The sequence below is a fragment of the Hemicordylus capensis genome, chromosome 1 (assembly GCF_027244095.1).
Source record: "Hemicordylus capensis ecotype Gifberg chromosome 1, rHemCap1.1.pri, whole genome shotgun sequence".
Lineage (NCBI taxonomy): Eukaryota > Metazoa > Chordata > Lepidosauria > Squamata > Cordylidae > Hemicordylus > Hemicordylus capensis.
This window is the reverse complement of record NC_069657.1, coordinates 189,680,664-189,704,877: the sequence shown is the minus strand read 5'-3', so window position 1 is coordinate 189,704,877 and position 24,214 is coordinate 189,680,664. Positions and strand designations below refer to the sequence as shown.

General features: G+C 43.4%; 1 protein-coding gene across 16 annotated transcripts in view; it reads left to right on the top strand.

Annotated features, from left to right (window-relative positions):
• Window positions 1-24,214, top strand: part of KCNH7 (potassium voltage-gated channel subfamily H member 7) — a 440,460-nt gene that overhangs the window by 404,295 nt on the left and 11,951 nt on the right. For 14 of the 16 annotated variants that reach the window (XM_053261635.1, XM_053261672.1, XM_053261663.1 and 11 more), the window contains 2 exons: window positions 1,556-1,807; window positions 7,675-7,843. In XM_053261635.1, coding sequence (XP_053117610.1) covers window positions 1,556-1,807; window positions 7,675-7,843 — 421 coding nt within the window. The remainder of the gene's footprint in view (window positions 1-1,555; window positions 1,808-7,674; window positions 7,844-24,214) is intronic. The other 2 variants (XM_053261721.1, XM_053261601.1) reach the window with 1 other exon arrangement.

The window sequence follows — 24,214 nt, the reverse complement described above, 5'->3', positions numbered from 1 at the left end:
GAAGCCCCCTGAAGGGGCTACAGGTACTAAAATATTTATTTAAATTTTAAAAATTCACAACCCCCTCCCCCCCTGGACTGAACCAAATGGGGGGGGGGCGGTTTTGATGGGGGCTGGACCGAACTGGCCTGGTCAGGTTCGAATGCAGCTCACACTCAAACTGAACCAGGCTAGCTGGTTCCATGAAAACCCCTAATGCTGGGTGATCTCATAAGCTTACTGGAAAGTAGGCTAAAAAGGTGTGGAGAAATCAAGTGGTGTACATGTATATGTGAACTAGCCTTTAGTCTCTTCCTGCTCTAGGTCAAAAGCTTTTCCGAAGTCCTATTTTATCAGGATGTTTTGTAATATAATCTTCATTCTATATGTTAATCTAAACCCAGGAGAATATACTATTACTTCCAGCTAAGACTATGAAGATATGAAGCTGCCTTTTACTGAGTCAGACCATTCAGTATTGTCTACACCAGGTCTGCTCAACTTCAGCCCTCTTGCAGATGTTGGCCTACAACTCCCATAATCCCTGGCTCTTGGCCACTGTAGCTGGGGATTATGGGAGCTGTGGGCCAAAGACAGCTGAGGGGCCCTAAATTGAGCAGGCCCGGTCTACACTAACTGACAGCAGCTCTCTAGGGTTTCAAACAGCCCTAGTGATACCAGGAATTGAACCTGGGATCTTCTGCATGCAAAGCACGTGCTTTACCAGCAATGTCATTTCTGGATAATTTTCTCAGGTTGCGTGGGTTCTTTCACACTAAAAGGGGCAGATTCTGGAGAATGCTGCTCTCTCTTTATATATTAAGAGCTTCCTTCCTCCAAGCAAGAGGCCAGTTTGTGACACTGGTACCTTACTACTTTTTAACATGCTTCCTGTTAAGCCTTAGGCATGGTCAGACTCCAGCAGTCCCTCTTCATAAATAAGGAGTAGAATTTATGTGCATAAAGTTACATTTATTGAACTCAGAACGACTTATTTCCAAATAAATAGATACAGAATCAGGTTGAAGGACCCACAACGAGCATCACATTCCAAAATTAACACTAGGACTGCCTAAATTCCTGTATTAATATTATGTACATGACAAAATTAAGTTGACTAATAATGAATGGAAAGCAGATGGAGAAATCCCTCCAGGATAGTACTACAAACTAGTATTGAGACTCCCATAGTAAAACATGCTCTAAATAAATATTCTGTACTCGAAATATCTTGACATTTTAATGCAAAATATGCAAAACACAGAGGAGGGAAAAGAGACCAATCAGGGATCCTTTGTGCTATCTGATCGAATTCTTGTCCCCCTTTGATGGATTTATTTGTACATACAGTACTGAGTTGGGGGAGGTATTAAGCCACTTGAGACCTGTGTAGAGATGAATCTCAGAAATTGTCTGAGGAAAGAAATACAAATTCTTCAACCTCTCCCTGTAACAAGACATTAATGTTACATTATTCCTAGCACAGAATAAACTTGCTAAATGGTATAATTTCTTCTCTGCTTCCCGAAGGACCAGAATAAATTGCATAGGATTGACTATAATGATTTCTTTTTAGCAGACTATGACAAAGGGGATGAGGATTCTGTGGATCACACCAGACATTATCAGGTTACCAAAAAACATTCTGAGGAGAAGAGAAGCAGGTCGTCATCTTTTGTGTCCTCCATTGATGATGAGCAGAAACCCTTGTTCTCTGGGATAATAGGCTACCCATCAGTACTGGGGAAGGCTGCAGTGCTGGAGTTTGAAGATATGGTACATGCAACAGAAAGAATCCAAACAGACAAAAGAAGTCATTCTTGCAAAGGTAATCTATACAAGTGTTTGGCAAAACATATTCGGAATTAAGGATCCACGGAAAAGTAATACAGGAACATGCTTTTTTGCCTAGCAATGAAATATTTATGTTAGAATCTTCATTTTGGTCTAATATAGAAGTTAATCCCAATATAGTCGTTAACAAGCATGGGTTGTAAAAGCAATTTTTTCTTTCAAAGAGCATGATTTATTCACAGGGTCTGCATTTCTTTATGGATTTAATAGTATCCTTGCCATCATTTTTTTGTTTTATTGTGTTTCTATATATTTTCATAAGCTCTATTGAGACATTATGTTGTGCCTGTCGGTACGCATGTACATGTTTTTTTTTTAATAACTATACCTGCATTCATGTTAAAAGTGAATATGGGGGCATACCAGAAGTTACTTCCAAAACTTTAGGTCAGCCCATCTGTCTTATACTGTCCCAAAGAGAAGATATAAAAAGTGCTTTATCCTGGCCAAAAAAGCTCTGAGTTGGTCCAGTTGTCTTGTAGTATTCCAAAAGGAGAATGAGAAAGCACTTTATCCAAGCCAAACACATTTCAACTTCTTGTAGGTCTTTTTCAATGGCAGTGATAAGAAGTCTGTGGAGAGCCACACACTGAGAACAGTATATGTATTACAAGCAAAATAATCCTTTTTAGTAGAAACCTGAGGACTTACTAAGGGAATAAAGTTGTTTTATCGCTGCCATTGAGGAAGACCTACAACAAGAGGTTGAAACACGCTTGGCTTGGATAAAGTGCTTTCTCATTCTCTTTTTGGAATACTACAAGACAACTGGACCAACACAGAGCCTTTTTTGGCCTAGTTAAAGAACATTTTATATCTTCTGTTTGGATCATAGGAAGCTGCCATCATCTTGGAGAGACCATATTGCTCCTGTATTGAAGGAGCTACACTGGCTGCCGATATGTTTCCGGGCAAAATACAAGGTGTTGGTTATAACCTATAAAGCCCTAAACAGCTTGGGCCCTGGGTATTTAAGAGAATGTCTTCTTTGTCATGAACCCCACCGCCCATTGAGATCAGCTCTCCTGTCTGCATTCAAATGAAATGGAGAGTGTCCACTTTGCAGTCAGTGAGACTGCAGAGAGGAGAGAGAACTGGCTGTGCAGGCTTCCTTCTTTCTTGAAGGACAACCCACACAGCCAATCACAGAGGGAGCGAGGGAGGCACTTCCTCCCTCAACTCCAGTACAGCCAAATGCAGCCTCTAGTGCTGCTTTCAGACATACTAGAGGCTCCATGGAACTCCGGTTTTGAGCAGCAAAACTCAGTTCAAACTGAGGGTTCAAATTGGAGTCTCCAGAGTGAAACCTTGGGTTGCGGAAGAGACAGGACTGGAATTACATGCGTTCAGATGTAGGTAGGGAAACCTTTGCGCCTGCAACTCCAGTTCCCCATTACTTGCAAATGTGGCTAGGGATGTGCACAGAACCAGCTGGCCTGGTTTGGTTCGAGTCTGAACTGGTTCCACACCTGTTTGGTTCCACACTCCTTCAAACCCCCCTCCTGGTTCGGTCGGGGGGGGGGGGTGTTTCACAAATTTTTTTGAAAAGAAAAAAATTTTTTTTTTACCTTTAGCTCCTTTGGGGGGCTTCCTCTAGGCCACGGGGGGTGAGGGTCCATTAAGGTTCCCCCTCCCCCCGCCAGCCTCCTTCATCACCATTTGGCCGCTTTATTAGGCCCATTCAGGCTTCCATATGTAGGCATGGCAGCCATTTTGTCCACTGCTGTGCATGCATAAATGGCCTCTGTGAGGCCTGCCATGCATGGCGGTGGACAAAATGGCCGCCACACCTACATACGGAGGCCTAATGAAGCAGCCAAATGGTCCACAGCAGTGATGAGAGAGGCTGGTGGTGGGAGGGGGAACCTTTACGGACACCCCCGCCCCGGCCGCCTAGAGGAAGCCCCCCCAAGGGCCTAAAGGTTAAAATAAAATTTAAATTTTAAAAAATCATGAACCCCCAAACTGTGGGGGGGGGGTTCGTTTCAGTCTGAGTTTGGACCAAACTGGAGGGGTTTAGTTTGACTCTGAACCATCAAATCGAACTGGTTCAATGTCAAACAGGTTCAGGGTCAAAGCTAAATGTGACCAATGTTTAACCATGGTTCATGAAAACAAACCATGGTTAAGTCTACATAGGGCCACTCCCTCTCCAGTAGTAGAACAGAAAAAATGAATGTGTATAAAGTGGACAAAGACATGTCTACAATATCATCTCCAGCATTCTGAAAATATATCATCTGTTTACCACCTCAGTGAAATAAGAAAATCAGTTCCCTTCTCCACATTAATTGTATTATGCAGAACCCAAATGCTTCAGGCTGTCCTGTGCTCCCATGGCTGCACCACTGGCTTTGCTTGCTTTAGGTTTTGGAATCTGAAATGAGCAAGCACCTTTGAAAAGCTGAACCTTGAGTTCTCTGAATCAAATTAATGACAGTTTTGTTGCTCCACCTGTTGGGAAATCTCATACTACACTCTTCTGTAGCTGCACAGAATTCTATGATAGATAGCTAGATGTAGTTGATGTCACATATCAAATGCGTTTCATAAAACCACTGAAACCATTCAAGAGCTTGATTTATGATCAGCCATTATTTTTTCACTGTGCCAACTGTGAGATGGTGTCATAATATACCTGAGATTTAGGGCATAATACCCCCATGGGAGCCATATGAGAGCAGTGTTTAATGGGTTGTGCTTTTAAAGAATTACTATCCAAACGAATAATGATCATTTAATTTAGCATAACATGCCACCATAGCACCTTCACTGTCAGATCTTCATCATCTGGGGAGCAGAAACCGGTCATTAATGCACAACATGAGAGTTGTTGATGGGAGGTAAATTATTGAAACGCCCAAGGATATGTAAAACATCAAGGGTTCTCGTTGAAGTATCAGTTGCAACTCATACACATTAAGTGATGTATCCGTGTGTGCACGTTTGATTTCCCTCTCATGTAAATATGCCTAAGCAGAAGAACAACTTTAAGTTTCAAATTTAGGTTTCCCAAGTACTGTACATCACTCCACCAAACAAAAGTCCAACAGAACATAGATTGTTTTTATATCCCAGAATGCTCGCTATGGATCAGTTTGGACAATGTGTTCACTGACCTTCTGCAATGCATGTAGGAGGAGTGGGGGCACATGTGTCACTCCCCTCCAGGTACCGTGTCACCGCCACCTAATCATGCTGGGAAGTGTGTGAATAAACACTATTTTAAAGTAGTATTTTATCCATACACTATAGAGTGGTGTGGACAGCACCTACCCACCCTGCATGATGAAGCGGTGGTGAGGAGTGTGCTGGTCAATGAGGACGATGTGTGCACCCACGATCCTCCCCCATTCATTTGAGAGGGCCAGTAGCTCTATCTTCTAAAGTGGCCTACTAAGTAGAATTCTTTCTAATTCCTCAGGTTTATGCAAACACCGTCTGTGTACATTTTGCAGTTTGAAAGTACACACACACACACACACACACACACACACACACACACACACACACACCAGCAGCCAGAAATGTGTTCTTGCAGCTATAGCAACATTTTCCAAGGCAACCTATTGCAAATTGTACTCTGGGCTAAATTTAGCAAGTTTAAAAGGTGTAGATTTTCATTATGACCAAACACAAACCAAGATAATTTTGCTTTCCGATGTTATGGAAAACAAATCATTTTTAATCAGGCCTTTGTATGAAGATATCTGATTCAGTCAACTGAGTCTGCCGCTACTCCCATATTTGCCAATGGGAGTAGCAGCAGCAGTGCAATCCTGCACTCCTTAGTAGCCATGGAGCCTCCTGGCCATCGCAAGAAGGCTGGAGGGGCTTAAAAGGGCTTGGAAGCAGCGAGTGTACCTGACGCACAGATTTGACAGCTCACTGCACAGTGTGTGAGCTACTGTTTTTTTTATACCACTTATATATTATAAATATGTGGATATAACTGAAAGTGAATTCTAATGTGTCTGTAATGTGTTTTCTCTCTCTCTCTCTCTCTCTCTCTCTCTCTCACTCACACACACACACACACACACACAGAGATACAGATATAGATGAGATGTGCATATTAGCATTATGATTGGAGCATTTTATTCTAATATTTATGTATCTAAAGACTGATGGGTAAACTTCATTGATTTTTTTTTCCTGTGGACCTTCAGCTTAGTGTTAATCTCTACCATTCATGTTATATGCATGGCAGGCCTAGCGCATGCATCTTTACTTGGAAGTCCTTCCTACTGATTTCATTGAAACTTAGGCTGAAATTACACAGGCCATGCAGTTGCCTATATGCTTTCCCCAATAATTTTTTTAAAACAACAACAGACCAAAAGCAACTGCAGGAGACTTCAGTCTGGATGGATGAACAGGAGGAAAGGGTGAAGAGAAGAGCTGTGTTCCCCTCCAGGCATTTATCCACTCAACCCTCCTCCTGGGTGCTTTCCTAGCCCTCAGGGGGAAATATATGGGTGCCAATATCTTTTCCACTGCAGTCTGAAGAGTAGTTGAGAGTGAGTGATTCTTAACAGAAAAACGTCCAAAAAGGAAAGCAAGCAGTTCCTCTCCTCCATCCGTCTTCCAAAGATTGCCACCTTCTAGTGCTGCTTTTTGTTTGTGTAAAACGAAAAGCATTTTACACAAAATGCATTCCCTCAAGTTTCCTCAAAAACATGTGACATGTAGTTTCAGTCTCTTTCCCAGTTAAAGTCGGGACTCACATTCCCTAGCAATGAAGGAGCTGCAGCAGAGCCACACCTTTCCACACTGCTGGGTAATGCAAAAGCCAAAACCATGTGGGAGGAGCCTACAGTGTAGCTCCTCCCCATGCCAATCTTAACCCAAAAAGGAGAGGATCTGCAGCCTGGATTCCTCTTGTGTGAACTGGGGTTTCTCGCATTTCCCCAGTGCATGTGGTTAGGAGTGGTACTATTCTGAGGTAATGGGAGGCCTAAGTGTGTATAGGACTGAAACTCTGCAGCCTGACCCTATGCGATCTTCCTTGGAAGTAAGTAACATTCAGCACAGTGGGGCTTACTCCATTCTTCCTATCACCACCATTCTTCATATCAAAGCACTGGACATGGAAGTGCTTAGATTAACTATGATAAGCATTTAATGGAGTTCATTGCTCAGGAAAGTTCCTTGCTCCTCTAGGACTATGGCTAATAAAGATGCTTATAGCCCAAACCTATGTATGTTTAATACTTCTTTCTTCTGTCAGTCTTGCTAAAAGTAGTGTGTGTGTGTGTGTGTGTGTGTGTGTGTGTGTGTGTGTGTGTATATATATATATATATATATATATATATATATATATATATATATATAAAAGCTAGCAAAATTATGTCTTAAGCTACTTTCTTGTCCAAGATGGCATCACATAAGGCAAACCCTTAAGCATTGTGCATACCCAGCACCATCTTTGCTGTGCCTTCCCCCATTTCTGCCATAAGAATCTGGAGCCAATGAGATCAAGGCCTCTGAGCAACATATTTTTGGATAAAATATGACTAACTGTGCGGAGCCGAAATTGCACCCAAAATTTACGCTTGAAACAGAGCCTTTAGCCTGCCTCTTGACTGGGTCAACCTCACATAAAGACCCAACAAACATGACTGTACCTGTAGTCATGCCATTCTGCCTCATAAATGCTTCTCAGGCTAGAGGCCACATTATGCTTAGGGTTCCATGAGCTGGGGATTGGCACAGGGACAAAGCAAATGCCCTTTTGTGGACATTCCTTGACCTAATTGTATCGTCTTTCAAATATCTGTAATATATATACCATAATATAATATCTCTCCTTCAGTCTTTATGGTCTTGTGTTTTGACAGACATCACTGACAGAAGAATCTGGGAGGAAGATCACAGTGGGGGTCCCCAAGAGTCATCTAGTCAATCAGCATTACCTCATGTCATATGGGGGATTTCCGAAACAGAAAGTGAGATCAACTATGGCGAAGTGGAACAGAGACTAGATTTGCTTCAAGACCAACTCAACAGGTAAAAAAAAAAAAAAAACACAAGGGGAAAGTTAAATCTTAAACATAATTGACTTTTAAGTGTTGGAAGCACTTCTCATATGTGAACTCAGGGCTCTTTCAGAAGGTAATAAAAAGCGCTGGAACAATACTTTTCCAAGTGCAATTTTACTCTGTTTTCACACACTTTAGCAGGCTTATGTTGTCTTTTTCAACATGAATCCACATTCTAACCTCTATCATTAAGTGATTTTGTGGTCAGAGGCACACTACTATCTCCCAACATATAATAAATTTCTGACCTATCCATTTGGTATGAAGGCAATAATGAAGCACTAGAACAGCGCTTTACCAAGCGACATTTTACTCTGTCTCCATACATTTCAGCAGGCTTACAGTGTCCTTTCCAGCATGAATCTGCACTCTGTTGACATGCAAGCAGGGTCCTAGCGTGGTTTTCTCCATGCCACCTGCTGGTCAGCTCTTGCTTTTTGTGAAGAACCACCATGTGCCATAAAAGTAGTAATCTGTTCCAAGAGCTGAGCTGATTTGCTCAGCTGTCACCCTGAAGCATTTTCTCTTACTCCTTTTTAAAATATGCATTTTCTTTTCTTAAAAGAAGAAAGTTTGCACTATTACTATGGTTCTTTCCCTTTTGGTAGGATTAACTTAGTGAGTCCGCTGCCTTTAAAGTATCACTTAACATTAGAAGTGTGCATGAACCGCGGTTCGAGCACCGGTTCGGCACCATGGGGAGGGCAGCAGGGAGCAGTAATTACCTGCTCTCCGCCACTCCATGCAGCTTCCTGCAGGTGCGGTGCTCAGCCCAAGTACCCCCCACCCGCGGCACCAGCACACACATGGCATCTGTGCATGTGCGGGCACCATTTGCGTGGTCAGCAACACAATACTGATCACACAAATGGTGCCTGTGCATGCACGGATGCTATGTATGTCCTGGTGCCACACGGCAATACTTGGGCTGAGCACTGCCCAAGCAGGAAGCTGCATGGTAAGGACCTGTTCCCCTCTTTCTTAAAGCTCCTGATCCCAGCTCCCCTCCAGATGGTGCCGAACCAGTTCGGTGCCAAACCAGTGCTCAAACTGCAGTTCGTGCTACTCCTAACTTACATCCCATTGCAGGCATTTACACTCTGATTTAAGAAACAGTTTTCTGTTTTCTCTATAATCAATCAATCTTTATTACGGTCACAGACCAGCATAAAGTATAAGGGTGATTACAAGTTAAAATGAGAGCAGATAAAAGTGATGACATGTAAAAAAAAGGTACATAATAATATTAAAAGAACTAAGAATATTAAAAATAGTAGAAACAGAATCACACCTGAGAAAAAGTAAAAGTCAGAAAAATGCATAAAAAGCATTTTAAAAAATTCCCCTCCCCATAAAGTTGTAAAAAGGTTAAAATAGCAATAGCAATAGCACTTACATTTATATACCGCTCTATAGCCGAAGCTCTCTAAGCGGTTTACAATGATTTAGCATATTGCCCCCAACATTCTGGGTACTCATTTTACCGACCTCGGAAGGATGGAAGGCTGAGTCAACCTTGAGCCATTAAAAGGCATTAAAAAACCAGAAATATATAAAATCCTGAATAATAAAATTAGAAAACAGCTGTATTGAGGATTATGAGGAGCAGTAAAAGGGAGGCACATGAGCAATTGCAAGGCCTGCCCAGAATCACCGGGAGTCAGATTCAGGTTGATAGGACTAACTGCCCGTCATCTGCCGACGAATGCTGATCACAGCCACACAGTACCTAGCGATGCTATATGTGATGGCAGCCTTAGAGTCAGAAAGTATCAAGGAGCTGTAGAATTGGCTCAGATGACCTGGATACTTGCATAGCAGTAGCAGGATAAGAGAGACACGTATGTCTCTATAGAACGAGCAGTATAGGAGAACATGCTCAGTAGTTTCGATCTGTCCTAAGCCACAGGGGCATAATCACTCTGCAAGTGGGATCTTCTATAATGGCCTTCTAGCACTGCTGAGGGGAGGCCATGGCAGCAAGCCAAAGTGAATGCCCTTCTGTGGTTTGGAACCTTCAGTTGAGTGAGGTATGCTGCTGGGGAGGCAGAATATCTAAGCCCATCACTGATATGAAATTTTGGAACTCTGCTGAGATCAGTTTGGCGTTCAACATCTATAATGCACTGCTTGATGGTTGCTTTTGCCTGATTGTGGCCCATGTTGAGCAAGGTCAGGGGGGAGAGGCCCAGAGTAGCTATTTTGGTCTAAATTGTCTGAATCCAGTTAGATCGGTAATCATCATGTAGAGTTAAGGGGGCATGATCAATTGGACAATAGGATAGTTTGACACTCTAGCTTCCAACTTGATCAAGCCTGTCTCCAGGCTCAGAGTGGCACTGGAGACACATCTCAGTACTTGGAGCGCTGCCCTCAGGAATTTAGATTGTACAAGTTCGAGAGTCTCAATGTTGGGGAAAGAGCCCAATTGAGCATCAGAGAAGCTGAGCTATTGACTTGGCTGTGAACAGTTCAAGAGCCACGGGTACATAATGGCCTCCTCTTGTCTGCAGGAATTTGAGAATGGCAGATGAGCTTCTCTGGGTATTTAAAGACATGTGTTCTCTATGAGTTTTCCTAGAGCTGCCAGAATGAAAAACTACTCCCATGTATTTAAAGTCTGCAACTTGCTCAGTCTTGTGTCCCTCAATCCACCAAGAGTGGATCTTGGGCCTCTTGGCGAAGGCCATCATTTTAGTTTTGTGGAAGTTGATTTCTAGGCAGTCCTCCCTGCAGTGCAATGCCAGGGCCTTCAGTGCTCTTCTAAGGCCAATGGGAGTCCTTGAGAGGTAGGGTTGCGCGTTTTGTATTTTTTCTGTTTTGATTTGTACCAAATCTGAATCAACCCCATTTTGTATTTTGTCCAAAATTAAGCCTTCCGAATCACCCCAGTTTTGTTTTGTATCCGAATTAATCCGAATCTGAATCCGAATTAATTCAGATTAAAAAATGGGTGACATGGTCAAAAGAGTGGGTGGGGGTTATAGTGCCCAATGAGTGGAAGCTACCACAAAAATTTCAAAGGAATTGGGCAAACGGCTAATTTTTGAAGTTTGCGCGTCTTTCAGATTTTCCCCATAGGGTATGATGGAGGTTTCAGGAAATGTATAGTTTCACGTGGGGGGGAAGGGTGGCCCAGAGTGGAGTGTGGTTGGTGGTAGTGCCCAGTTGATACAAGGAAGCTACCACAATTTTTCCAGAGGAATTTGGCAAAGGGCTGATTTTTAAAGAATTAATGAAGTTACGCGTCTTGAAGATTTTCCTCGTAGGGTATAATGGAGGTTTCTGCGGTCCCTTAACTCCACTTGAGGGGCACTGGGGTGGCCCAGAGCAAGTGGTGGTGTAGTGCATATAGGGTACCAACCACCCACATGGGTTGTCAACCCATGAAGTACAAGATTTTGTTGTTCTAGTCTAAGAGTAGATTCTCTAGTAGCATATGAGAGTGGATTCATGGTTTTTCATTAAAAATCTCATTTGCTACCAGAGAATCTAAACTCAACACCTCAAAAACAACAAAGCCCAGTACCCCTATGGGTTAGCAATCCAGGGGGGTGGTTGGCACTCTCTGTGCACTACACCACCACTCGCTTCGGGCCATCCCAGTGCCCCCCAGGTGGAGTTATGGGGTTGCTGAAACCTCCATTATTCCCTATGGGGGAAAATCGTAAAGATGCGTAAACCTCAAATATTCCTAAGAAATCAGCCCTTTGCCCCATTTGGAATCTGGGTGCAACACCCTTGGGGCACTGCCACCTAACCCACTGTTTTGCCCCTGAAGCCCCAGATAAACAAGTTGAAAGAGTGAAGAGAATGATGAACAACAACGACACGTAATTTTTTGGCACAGTTATTTGAGAATTTTGCAGCGGGCGTAAGCCTGTCCCTGTAGCACTAGCACAGCAGCACAACCCATTTGTGGATTCAAGCAATCTTTCAATAAAAACACTCCCTCCCCATTGAACAGTGACCACAGGTCATTTGAGATAGCAAGATAGACCGATGAGCCAGCGTGGTGTAGTGGTTAGAGTGCTGGACTAGGACCGGGGAGACCCGAGTTCAAATTCCCATTCAGCCATGAAACTAGCTGGGTGACTCTGGGCCAGTCACTTCTCTCAGCCTAACCTACTTCACAGGGTTGTTGTGAGGAGAAACCTAAATATGTAGTACACCGCTCTGGGCTCCTTGGAGGAAGAGCGGGATATAAAATGTAAAATTAAAAATTAAAAAATAAATAAAACTGCCTTGGTACTATGGAACAGCTTCAAATGTTCATTTAACTGAAGTGGAGTGAGCCGTAGCCCAAACAAATCAGCCTACTGTTCAGAATTTTGAGATTTATCATCACTGCATTTAAGAAAGTACAAAACCATGGATCATGGTTACAAGAAAGAGAGGAGCAACTAAGATTCCTGGGGATGTCAATAAATTGACAGGGATATTCCCCACCCCCCTCCTTTTGTCTCCTGTAGTCCCATGTGGATGACCTATCCCTGCAATGGCAAAAGTTGTGAACCACTGGCTTAGACATCATGTCCCACCAAATTACATTGTGGCCTAAATGACATTAGACTGCTCAACTTGGGCAACAAAACTTAGACACCACTATAACTCATAAAAATCAGAAGAAAAACAAAATAGCTCTTCAAAAGACCCCTGAACAAGTCAAGAGATTCTTTCTAAACCTTTGGAACGAAAAATCTGTGTAATTTCAGAACTTTCCTAACCAGCTTATCGAAAAGCTTCCCCACACCATTTATACCATCGTGGCTTTTAGCAAGAGCTTTGGAATTGCATTGAGCTCCCAAAGATATTTGGGTATTTCTGTCTCAAAATGCTATCTTCCAAATCCCTTTGCAAGGTCAGTTTGCATTTCAATCACACTGAATACAACACATACTTAACTAAACCATTCAAGCTCAAAAGCTTTTTGCATATCTTATCTTCTGCTAATCACTCAGTGCCTCAGCTGGAGTGGAGAGGATCAGAGAAGTCAATTTCAATTTCAATGCTTTTCCAAAGAACAAAGCATTCTGTCTGAAACACAGTCATTTCGATTTGGAAACAAAAATCTCTGTTTTTTAATTCTTGATTTTGTTTTGGTTACAAAACCTCCGAAATTGCCATTTTCAGGCACAAAATGTTTTGTACCCGAATCAAAATGCACAAGCCTGTTGAGAGGATGGCTGCATCATCTGCATATAACAGGATGGCAATGTGTCTCCCCGCAAGCTTTGGAGGGTGGACATCTGGGTTGCTGAGCTGGCCCACCATAGAGTTGATGTAGAAATTGAAGAGGAGTGGGGCCAAAATGCATCCTTGTTTGACACCCTTCTGAGTTGTTACAGCTCTTGTGAGGTGGCCTTTGGGGCTACATCTCACCATGAGTGATGTGTCTAGTGATGCAGGGTGCGAGGAAGGTGTAACAGATGCCAGTCAATGGTGGAGGCTTCCAGCTTCTCCCATAATTTGACACGTGAGATGGAGTCGAATGCTGCCTTGAGATTGATAAAGGCGAAATAAAGAGAGGTCACCCTGCAGGAGGAATATTTCCCGATAAGATGCTGTAGAACCAGGCACTGTAGAACCGATAGTGGAGTGTCCTTCCCTGAAGCCCGCTTGTTCCTTAGAAACATTTCCCTGTATAGGTGTCTCACATAAAGCTTGCTGATGGTATTGAGCAAACAGATGGGTCTGTAATTGGCAGAGTCATCCTTCTTGCCCTTTTTAAATATAGGGACAATAATCGCTAACCCCCAGTCCATGGGAATTTGGCCATTTGTGTCAATATAGTTGAAGAGCGATGCCAGGATAGGGGCCCACCACTCCAGATTATTTTGAACAGCCTCTGGTGGAATGAGGTCCTCACCTGGAGTCTTCCCCGGTCTTAATTGGGTGGCTAGACTGTGGATCTCTGAGGTTGACAGCGGAGCCCAAGGTGGAATATTCTCAATGGCTCAGAGGGAACTTCTTCGAACAGCTGCAGGGTCTTTGTATAGATTGTGAAAGTATTTCCCCCAGATCCCTGGATGAATATGACAGTCCAAGTGATTTGGACCATAGCTGGGAGAGTGCTTTGTAAACCACCAGAACATGCCAGAGTCTTTGGATCTAACGGCCTGAATAAATCCCGTCCATGCATCTTTCATAAGAACATAAGAACAGTCCTGCTGGATCAGGCCCAAGGTCCATATAGTCCAGCATCCTGTTTCACACAGTGGCCCACCAGATGCCGCTGGAAGCCACAGGCAGTAGTTGAGAGCATGCCCATTCTCTTACTCCCCTGCAACTGGTACTCAGAGGCATCCTGCCTTTGAGGCTGGAGGTCACCCACAGCCCTCTGACTAGTAGCCATTGATAGACCTCTCCTCCATGAAGTTATCCAAACCCTTCTTAAAGCCATCCAGGTTGTTGGCTGTCACCACATCTTGTGACATAGAATTCCACAAGTGGATTATGCATTGTGTGAAAAAGTACTTCCATTTGTTGGTCCTAGATTTCCCGGCAATCAATTTCAGGGGATGACCCCTGGTTCTAGTGTTATAGGAGAGAGACAAGAATTTCTCTATCCACTTTCTCCACTCCATGCATGATTTTATAGACCTTTATCATGTCTCCCCACAGTTGTCTTTTTTCTAAACTAAAAAGCCCCAGGTGTTGGAGCCTTGCCTCATAAGAAAGGTGCTCTAGGCCCCAGATCATCTTGGTTGCCTTCCTCTGCACCTTTTCCAGTTCTACAATGTCTTTTTTTAGATGTGGTGACCAGAATTGTACGCAGTACTCCAAGTGTGGTCACACCATAGTTTTGTATAAGGGCATTATAATAGCCGTTTTATTTTCAGTCCCCTTCCTAATGATCCCTAGCATGGAATTGGCCTTTTTCACAGCTGCCGCACATTGAGTCAACACTTTCAACGAGCTGTCCACCACGACCCCAAGATCCCTCTCCTGGTCAGTCACCGACAGCTCAGATCCCATCAGCGTATACATGAAGTTGGGGTTTTTCATCCCAGTGTGCATCACCTTACAATTGTCAGCACTGAACTGCATTTGTCACTTTGTTGCCCACTCCCCCAGTTTGGAGAGATCCTTTTGGAGCTCCTCACAATCCATTTTGGATTTCACTACCCTAAAGAGTTTGGTATCATCTGCAAATTTGGCCACCTCGCTGCTTACTCCTGCTTCTAGATCATTTATGAATAAATTAAAAAGCACCAGTCCCGGTACAGATCCCTGGGGGACCCCACTTCTTACTTCCCTCCATTGTGAAAACTCTCCATTTATACCTACCCTCTGTTTCCTGTCTTTTATCCAGTTAGCAATCCACACATGTACTTTTCCCCTTATCCCATGGCTGCTAAGTTTCATCAGGAGTCTTTGATGAAGAACTTTGTCAAAAGCTTTTTGGAAGTCCAGGTATACGATGTCAACTGGATCACCTTGATCCACACACTTGTTGACACTCTCAAAGAACTCCAAAAGTTTTGTGAGGCAAGATTTACCTTTGCGGAAGCCATGCTGGCTCACTCCCAGCAGGGCCTGTTCTTCTGTGTGTTTACAATTTTATCCTTGAGGATGCTTTCCATCAATTTGCCTGGAACAGACATTAAGCTAACTGGCCTGTTATTTCCCGGATCACCCCTGGATCCCTTTTTGAAAATTGGTGTTACATTTGCTACTCTCCAGTCCTCTGGTACAGAGTTTGATTTCAGGGATAAGTTAAATATTTTAGCAAGGAGGTTGGCAATTTCACATTTGAGTTCTTTGAGGACTCTTGGATGGATGCCATCTGGCCCTGGTGATTTGTTAGTTAGTTGTTTGTTCATGGCATCTCTTTTCTTACGAGCCAGCAGAAGTTTGTACTGTCTTTTCTGCTGAAGAAGATTTTGTGCGGCCAATAGTCCAGAACTAGATTTATAGACTTGATAGGTATTGGCAAGGGCTTTTTTGGCATCAACACAGTCATTAAACCACTGCATCTCCATGCCAGTTGACACTGTGCATGTGGCTCGCAGTTCTTATGGGAGAGGAGCTGCTGTAATTCCTGGACTAGGGCACTGTAGGACTCCAAAGGAGCATGAGTTGGGTCATTATTTAGTAGAGATGGTTGAATACACTGCAGTTGGTCAGAGGCAAGTAGCTCCCTTAGCAGTTGTGGAGACCATGTAGCACAGCAATATGCTACTCCCGCCAAGGATATGGTGGGATTGTAATGATTCTCTATGTGCAACTGATGAATGAAAGGCTTCAGAAGGAGCGAGATGGGGAGATGATCACTATTGAATTTGGGGGTAACCTCAAATCTCTCCACCAAAGGATGTAGGTTCCCTGAGGTGATAAAGTAGTTAATCAGGCTCATTCTGGAGCCAGCCAGATAGGTGAACTCAGTGGGGTGGTCGTTTTCAAGCAAGCCATTCAGAATGAAGATGTTAAGTCTGATGGTCATTAAACTCAGAGACCCAAATAATTTGATCTTTGGTCCTTTGAAAGATGGATAAGAGGGAGCCCGCCAACCTCGGGGCTAGGTGGATAAGATCTCTGTTGAGTGTATAAAATATGGTCATCAGGACCCAGCCTAGCATTTAAATCATCACCACATATGCTTTATTTATTTATTTATTTATTTATTTCTCTTATTCGATTTTTATACCGCCCTTCCGAACTGGCTCAGGGCGGTTTACAATTAAAAAACAGAAATCATTAATAACAATTAAAACAGAAATACAAATATAAACACCAATTTAAGAACATCTTAAAAAACAATTAAACTATCAAAACAATTAAAACCCTGAAAACCAGGTTAACATTAAAACAATTAAAACTAATTAAAAACCCTGAAAGGCCAGGCCAAACAGATGGGTTTTAAGGGCTCTCTTGAAAGTCATTAAAGAATTAAGATTACGAATTTCTGCTGGGAGAGCATTCCACAGCCCAGGAGCAGCTACAGAGAAGGCCCGCGTCTGAGTCGCCACCAAACGAACCAGTGGTAACTGGAGACGGACCTCCCCAGATGACCTTAACGTGCGGTGGGGATCATGTAAGATCCATTAGGAATGGAGAGGAGAAGATCTGCTACGTAGTTTTCAAGTTCAGTCCACATTGATCTGACCTGTAGCTTCCTCCGTTGCGGGGGGAGATAGATGTTAATTATCAGCAGTTTGCAGCAGCTGAATTGAATCAAAACTTCCATAGCTTATTATTTGAGTGGTGGAAGCCGTGTCGAGGATGCACACAGAGAGGTAGCAACAAGCACACCCAGGCTGCCTTTGCATCTGCCACAGCCTGTCCCAGGTACAGCTCCAAATGTAAATGAGTGGAAACCATTGAGTAATATCTCCCCAGTTGTCCAGGATTCCTGGATCAGAATAATATTGTGACAAGTGAGATAGTCTCTGAAGGAGGAGTCTGTGACAGAGGAATTCCATCGGGCCACATTCCACATTAATAGGCTCTCTTTACGCTGGTCTACTTGATGTCATTGTGTAGAGCTGTAAAGTAGCGGTAGTATGGAGGAATCCTGCAATGTCGACGGGTCCTGAGGGGAGATAGCAGGTGGAGCACTTTCAAGTTCCTGGGCACCCACCTCTATGAGCATCAGTCCTCACTGGGAAGAAATCTCTGCACGTTGGATTGGAAGTCCTTAGAGTCTGCTGGAGAGGTTAGCATGATAAAGGTGTAAGAGAGGGGGTTGCTGTCAAGGAGAGTTCCTGGACCCATGCCTTGTGTGCTGGTGTCCTCTGTGGTTACAGAAAGGGGCTGGATCGATGGGGGTAATGAGGAGGCCTCTACCTCTGGCAATCGGCCTACTTCCAGGGATGTATGCACCTGTTGCTGCTTCTGAGGTGATAACTGTGTCGAAGGAGCCTCGCCCTCCAGTTGATCGTGGCTCAAGTTGGAGTTCAAATGGAGCTGGGGGCACGTCATACTCTCAGACTCTAAGACGGTTTGTGGCTCCTCAGCTTGTGGAGATGATGTGGGGGGGCATGGAGACCCTCTGCTAGGGTGGCTGTCACATATGGGTTACCTGAGATCAACAGCGCAGTGATCTTGTCGAAGTGTGGGTCACTGGCAAATAGCATTCCAGGGTGCAGTTCTTGCAAGGCAATGGTCCCTGGTGGAGGTCCCTTGCCCACTTCATGACTTGAGAGGATTGCAAGTGTGAAAGAGGGTTCTTGAAGGCTGTTGAGGGGCATGGACACTCCCCCCCTCAAAGGAGGGTTCCTCCTGGGCACCTTCCAGGGGTGTGGCTGCAATGTGAGAAGAAGATTTCACATTATCTGCGATGCCAGATGTCTGCAGGACTAACTCACAAGGTCTAGAGGGCCAGTCACTCCAGTTGGTGAGCTTATTGAGAGGTCTCTCTGCATCATCCATTTCACTACCACTCCCAGAGCTAGAGCATAAGTCTGCCGAATGTACTGACAGTTTTCTTTTACTCTGGGTGTGCGTAGCAGAAGCATAGCATCTTTGGGGGGTTGAGTAGCTGGAGTGGTTTATGGGTGCTTTTGGGAGTTGAATATCCATGTCAGAGTCTGAATCTGTAAGTGTAGTGTTCTCCCCATGTCCTGATTACGAGGCTGGAGCCAACAGAGGTTTAGTGTTGTTTTTTGCTTTAAACAATTGATTTTTAAGATCATAAGAACAGCCCTGCTGGATCAGGCCCAAGGCCCATCTAGTCCAACATCCTGTTTCGCACAGTGGCCCACCAGATGCCGCTGGAAGCCACAGACAGGAGTTGAGGGCGTGCCCTCTCTCCTGCCATTACTCCCCTGCAACTGGTACTCAGAGGCACCCTGCCCTTGATGCTGGAGGTGGCCCACAGCCCTCCGACTAGTAGCCATTGATAGACCTCTCCTCCATGAAGTCATCCAAACCCCTCTTAAAGCCATCCAGGTTGTTGGCTGTCACCACGTCCTGTGGCAGAGAGTTCCACAAGTGGATCACGTGTTGTGTGAAAATGTACTTCCGTTTGTTGGTCCTAGACCTCCTGGCAATCAATTTCATGGAGTGACCCCTGGTTCTAGTGATGTGTGAGAGGAAAAAGAATCTCTCTCTCTCCACTTTTTCCACACCATGCATGATTTTATAGGCCTCTATCATGTCTCCCCGCAGTCGTCTTTTTTCTAAACTAAAAAGCCCCTAAGATGATTTAGTTCATCCTGAATGGCTTTATGCAGTTGGAATTCCCCAGTCAGAATGGTAGCTTGTCTTTGCCACAGCTAGGAGATTTATTGTCCTTGAACCTGGTGAGTGTAATGGTAGGGCTATTAATCTCTCGACCAGAGATAAGATCTCTAATTATAGGGTCTGCAAAAACATGGGTAAGTTTGTAGCCATAAAAGAGCAAGCAACCTGTCTGGCGTGTCAATTTTGTCACCAGATCTGCGTTTTGGAAGGTTAGAAAAAGCCTTCTGAAGTGTGGACTAGCAGGCAGAAAGAAGTAAGATATTAAGCCAATGTTTACTGGCTGTGTGTTTGACAAGTAGGACAAAGAGCGAGTAATCTCCTTGTGGTTTGTCCATCTATGACTAGCACTGCAAGGAATTTCTAGGACACATGTATTGTTTTGAAGCACACAATGGAAGTTTGAGGCCTGGTGTCATCTCACATGAAGAAGTGGAGTCAGAAGTGAAGGAAGGGGCTGGTCAGGGGTTAGTGACAGCACACTCTGAAGAGTTTTTAACCCCTTGATGTTCCTGGGCTACAAATTGATCAAAAGCCTGCCTCAGACTGTCCAATCTTTCGGTAATAGTATTTATCTGGCCGAGAATGGCTATCAAACTTTCTGCTGAAATAATGCAGATGTCGCTGAGTTGTTGGAGGATTGGATCTGATGAGGGGCTGGATGCATGGGTGGTAAGTGCCAGGCCCCTATCTCTCCGATCTGGGGAGCTACTAAGAGCAACCCTCCGAGACGGCTTGGGTGCACCTTGATTTATATCCGGCTTGCAGGAAGAGGCCTCTTTGTTGGTGGGGGGGGGGGTGCTCTGAGCCCAGAGCCATAAATCTATTCTTGGTATTCACAGCATACACATCTCCTGCTGCTGCCTCTGATACGGGGAGGAAGGAGTCAAGCTTAGTTTGTTTCTTCTTTACAATGCATCCTCCACTGTCGTTGGCCAGACTCTTGTTGGTAGGGTCGATGTGAGATCTTTTCTTCCCCCTGGGGGGAGGCAAGCCCCTGGAAAGCATGCTCGGGGTGGGGGGAGGCCAGGTCGGGGCAGGAGCTTGTGAATCAAGCTGTTAACCGGTGGCCATCTTGGCTCCACCCCCTTTTCTCTATAATAAACAACTGCAAAAAAACAACAACCCACCATTATTGTATGAACACTTCTTCATGTCATGTCAGGAAAACAGTTATTTCCTTTGTCAAGATATTATATACAATTTTCCCTCCTCCTCTCCTCCCAATGCTTAACATTTAAGAGAGCGTCTTCTTCATTACAAGCCTCACCGCCCATTGGGGTCATCTGAGGAGGTCCGTCTCCAGTTACCACCAACTCGTTTGGTGGCTACACAGAGACGGGCCTTCTTGGTCGCTGCCCCGAGATTGTGGAATGCGCTCCCTGCTGGGATATGATCCTCCTCATCTCTGGCAATTTTCAAAAAACACCTGAAAACCCATCTTTTCGCTCAAGCTTTTTCAGCTTCCTAATATTTTGGGGTTTTAATTTCTGGTTATTTTTAAATTTTTAAATTGTTTTTAAGCTTTTGTTTATGTTATTTTAAAACGTCCAGAGACGTAAGTTTGGGGCGGTATACAAATTTGATAAATCAATCAAACAAACAAACAAATAAAATATCACTGTGTCCATTGGTTAAGGAACATGCTCTCAGCATCGTGAGAAATAATGTGAAGTCATAAAGAACAATTTACGATATGACTGCATCTGATTCAAAGCCTTCAGAATTTATATCTTTCAGCCAAGACTCCAGACGGTTCTGGAGAATTGTGTCGGCCAGTTTCAAGGGGGCTTTTTCTAGTGTGGGTGGTCATATTACCACAGATATCTGGACCTCACATTTTAGGACTTTATATGAAGACACGCTGTCTCGGCCCTCTCCCTGTCCATATCATTTGGATAGTCTCCCTCCCTGGCCTCCGGTCTCACACAGGAAATTACTAGTCTGATCTCACTGTTACAATCAGGCAAGGCCCCTGGTAAGGATTCACTCCCAGGGGAGCTTTTGAAGGCGGAAATCGACCCTGTTTTAGACAAGCTTTTTACCTATATCTATCGAGTGGGTTGTATCCCTGAGGACTGGAATATGGCTATTATAGTGCCAATTTTTAAGAGTGGACAGCACTCTAACCCCTCTAACTACCGCCCAATAAGTTTGTTGTGTATAATTAGTAAACTATACGTGAGGCACTTGTGACTCAAACTTATTGATTGGGCTGAACAGAACTTCATTCTTAGAGAAGAACAAGCTGGTTTTCAAACCGGCCAGTCTACATTAGACCAGGCTTTGGTTCTTTCCCATCTTGTAGAAAAGTACTCTAACAAAGTATATATGTGGCTTTTATCGACCTGAAGACCACTTTTGATTCAATTTCTAGGGCCTGCTTATGGAGCAAACTTGCAATGACCTCCATAGACCCACAACTACTTCTTCTTATTTGTACATTGTATGAAAATACTCAACTAAAGGTCAAGTATGATAACAATGGCCACTTATTGGAGCCTGTCTCTTCACAGAAAGGGGTTAAACAGGGTTGCATTTTGGCTCCCTTTTTATTTAACTTTTATATTAACTTTTTAATCTCTTACCTTGACGACCCTGCTTTCCATCAGCCTAAATGAGCAGGTAGACCTATCTCCATCTTATTGTATGCCGATGATGTGGCTATAATATCCACCATGCTCATTGGCATGCGGAGAGCTTTAAGAACTCTCACACAATTCTGTGTAGAGGAGTCCCTGGTTATCGATACTCAGAAATCTAAGGTGATGGTCTTTAGTAAGAGAATGGAAATTCACAAATGGACAATTAAGGGCAGAAGTGTCCAACAGGTTAAAATGTATAAATATCTTGGCTTTGTATTTCATGAACGGGGCTCATGGAGATCTCATTGCGAGTATGCAGCAGCAAGTGCCCAGAGTATGGTATCAGTGATATTAAAAAAATTTCTATACCAAAGGAGTTTATTATATACCCGCGGTGCTTAGGGTTTTTCAAGCCAGAATTTTGGAACAGATGTTATATGGAATTCAGATATTCCTATCAGATAATTGACAATCACTTAAAGCCACCCAGATGAGATTCTTGCGGTTGCGGACCATTTTCCAGCTTCCACGATGTGTTCCAAACGTGGCCTTATGCTTGGAAGTGGGAATAATTACGATTGTGGCTCAAACATGGATACGTACGGTTAATTACTGGCTTAAAATCCATACTTCTGGTCTAGGCCTTGATCCATTAGTTTTAGAGGATGAATTCCAGTCATCTTGGAAAAAGAAAGTCCAGGCTATTTTGAGTAATTGTGGCTTTTCAGACCAATTCTTACGATCTTTGGGTCCCGATGTAGCCAAAAAGATTCCCAAGCAAAGAGTCTTGGATATAGAGAAGCAAAGGGACCTAAGCTTAGTCTCCCCCAGAAATAGCTGTGGTAGCTTCTTAAATTACTCTTGCCCTGCAGCATATTTTACGCACTTTCCAGCCCTAGGCCAGAGGAGAGCTTTTTCTCAAGCTTGGTTCAATGTTTTGCCCTCTGCGATTTTAGAGGTAAGATACAAGAGAGTCCCTCTGAGGAATCGTTTATGCCCATGTGACACAGGTGAGGTTGAGACAATTTCTCATGTTTTGCTTTACTGTCCTTTTTATAAAGCTATTCGCTCCACCTGGATTGAGCCTTATCTAGAAAAATGTCTGGGCCATTCAGATGATTTTTATGTGGCTTATTTCTTAATGGATTGTCATGTGGAGATTACCGGGAGAATGGCAAGATTTTGTGCAGCGGCTGGCAAAATAAGATGCGAACAAATTAGTTTTAATTTTCCTGTTTAATATGACACTATTGTTTAACAATTTTATTTCTATTTAACTGTTGTGTGCTGTGTTTTGGTCATGGACCATAAATAAAAATATGTATGTATGTATATTTTTCAGCCAGTGACTCTAACTATAAAAATTGGCTGTAACAGTAAAAATAACATAGAGTAGTGTAAAAATCCACAGCGTAGCAAAAAACATCGTAAAATAAAACAGCAAAATATAACCACTTTATAAATTACAAAGTATCGATTACAGGGTCTTCTAGAATTTTTTCCTTGGCATTTTGAATCAGTCATGGCAAACATAGCTATGATTAGAACAATCACTTTGTTGTTATTTGAACATAAAAAAGAAAAATTATAATTTCTCTTTATTTTAACCACTTGACATGGTCCTTCAGTGGCAGACAGGCGAAGTACCAGTACAACTCTCGGCACTGCACACAAATATCCTAATGCAGGTTGGGCTGCCCTAAACCTGGGTTAGGCTGCTTGTGTGAATAGCCTTATCATGTAAATAAGGCTAATTAAAATTCTTTAAGGCTATTCACACAAGCAACCTAACCCAGGCTATTGTGCCCTTAACAATTGCTCAAGAGTCGTGTGTATGCTTAGGTTGCATACAGAGTTGGGTGCCTCAAGTTTCCGACTCCTGGAGGAATCCCCCAATGCACCACCTTCAGTGCACAGTGCATTGAGGGATTTCCCGGAGGCCAGGGAAATGAGTCCAGACCTCCAGCGATCTATGCTGCATGTGCTCTATGTTGCCAAAGATGTGCCAAAGATGTGGCAGAGGATCGTCTGGGGGGGGGGGGAAGGTGAAATGGCCTTCCCCCATTCCCGCCTTTTCAGTCATCTGCATAGCCTTTTTATCTGCTGTTGCTGGTAGAGAAATAACATGTAGGTAATATATTAATACAGACATACATTACATACTTGTATAAGTCAGTTAGACTAAAGGTGACTTTTAATGCCTTCTGTAACGATTCTACCATTTGAAGTGTCCACTGCCTATAACTTCAAGATCAGTTACACTAACATATTTCTGATTCAATTTTCTTTTTCACCTGGAATGATGAATCCAGTTGTAACTTGCTCCTAAGGTAGAAATGAAAGTAAAGTGACCATATTTATCCTTATGAACCCATTCATTTAAGGGCTGCTGATTAAATTTGAAGAGGATCTTTACTAGCTGAAGACCAGCAGGATTAATTTTATCATCTATCAAATTTTGGGGTGGAAAACAACAAATAATCTTCCTCAAGATCCAGTATAGCTGTTGGTGCATTATTGTCTCTGCCCATATGTGTGTTAAAACTATCTGCCAAAACAACAATTGAGTC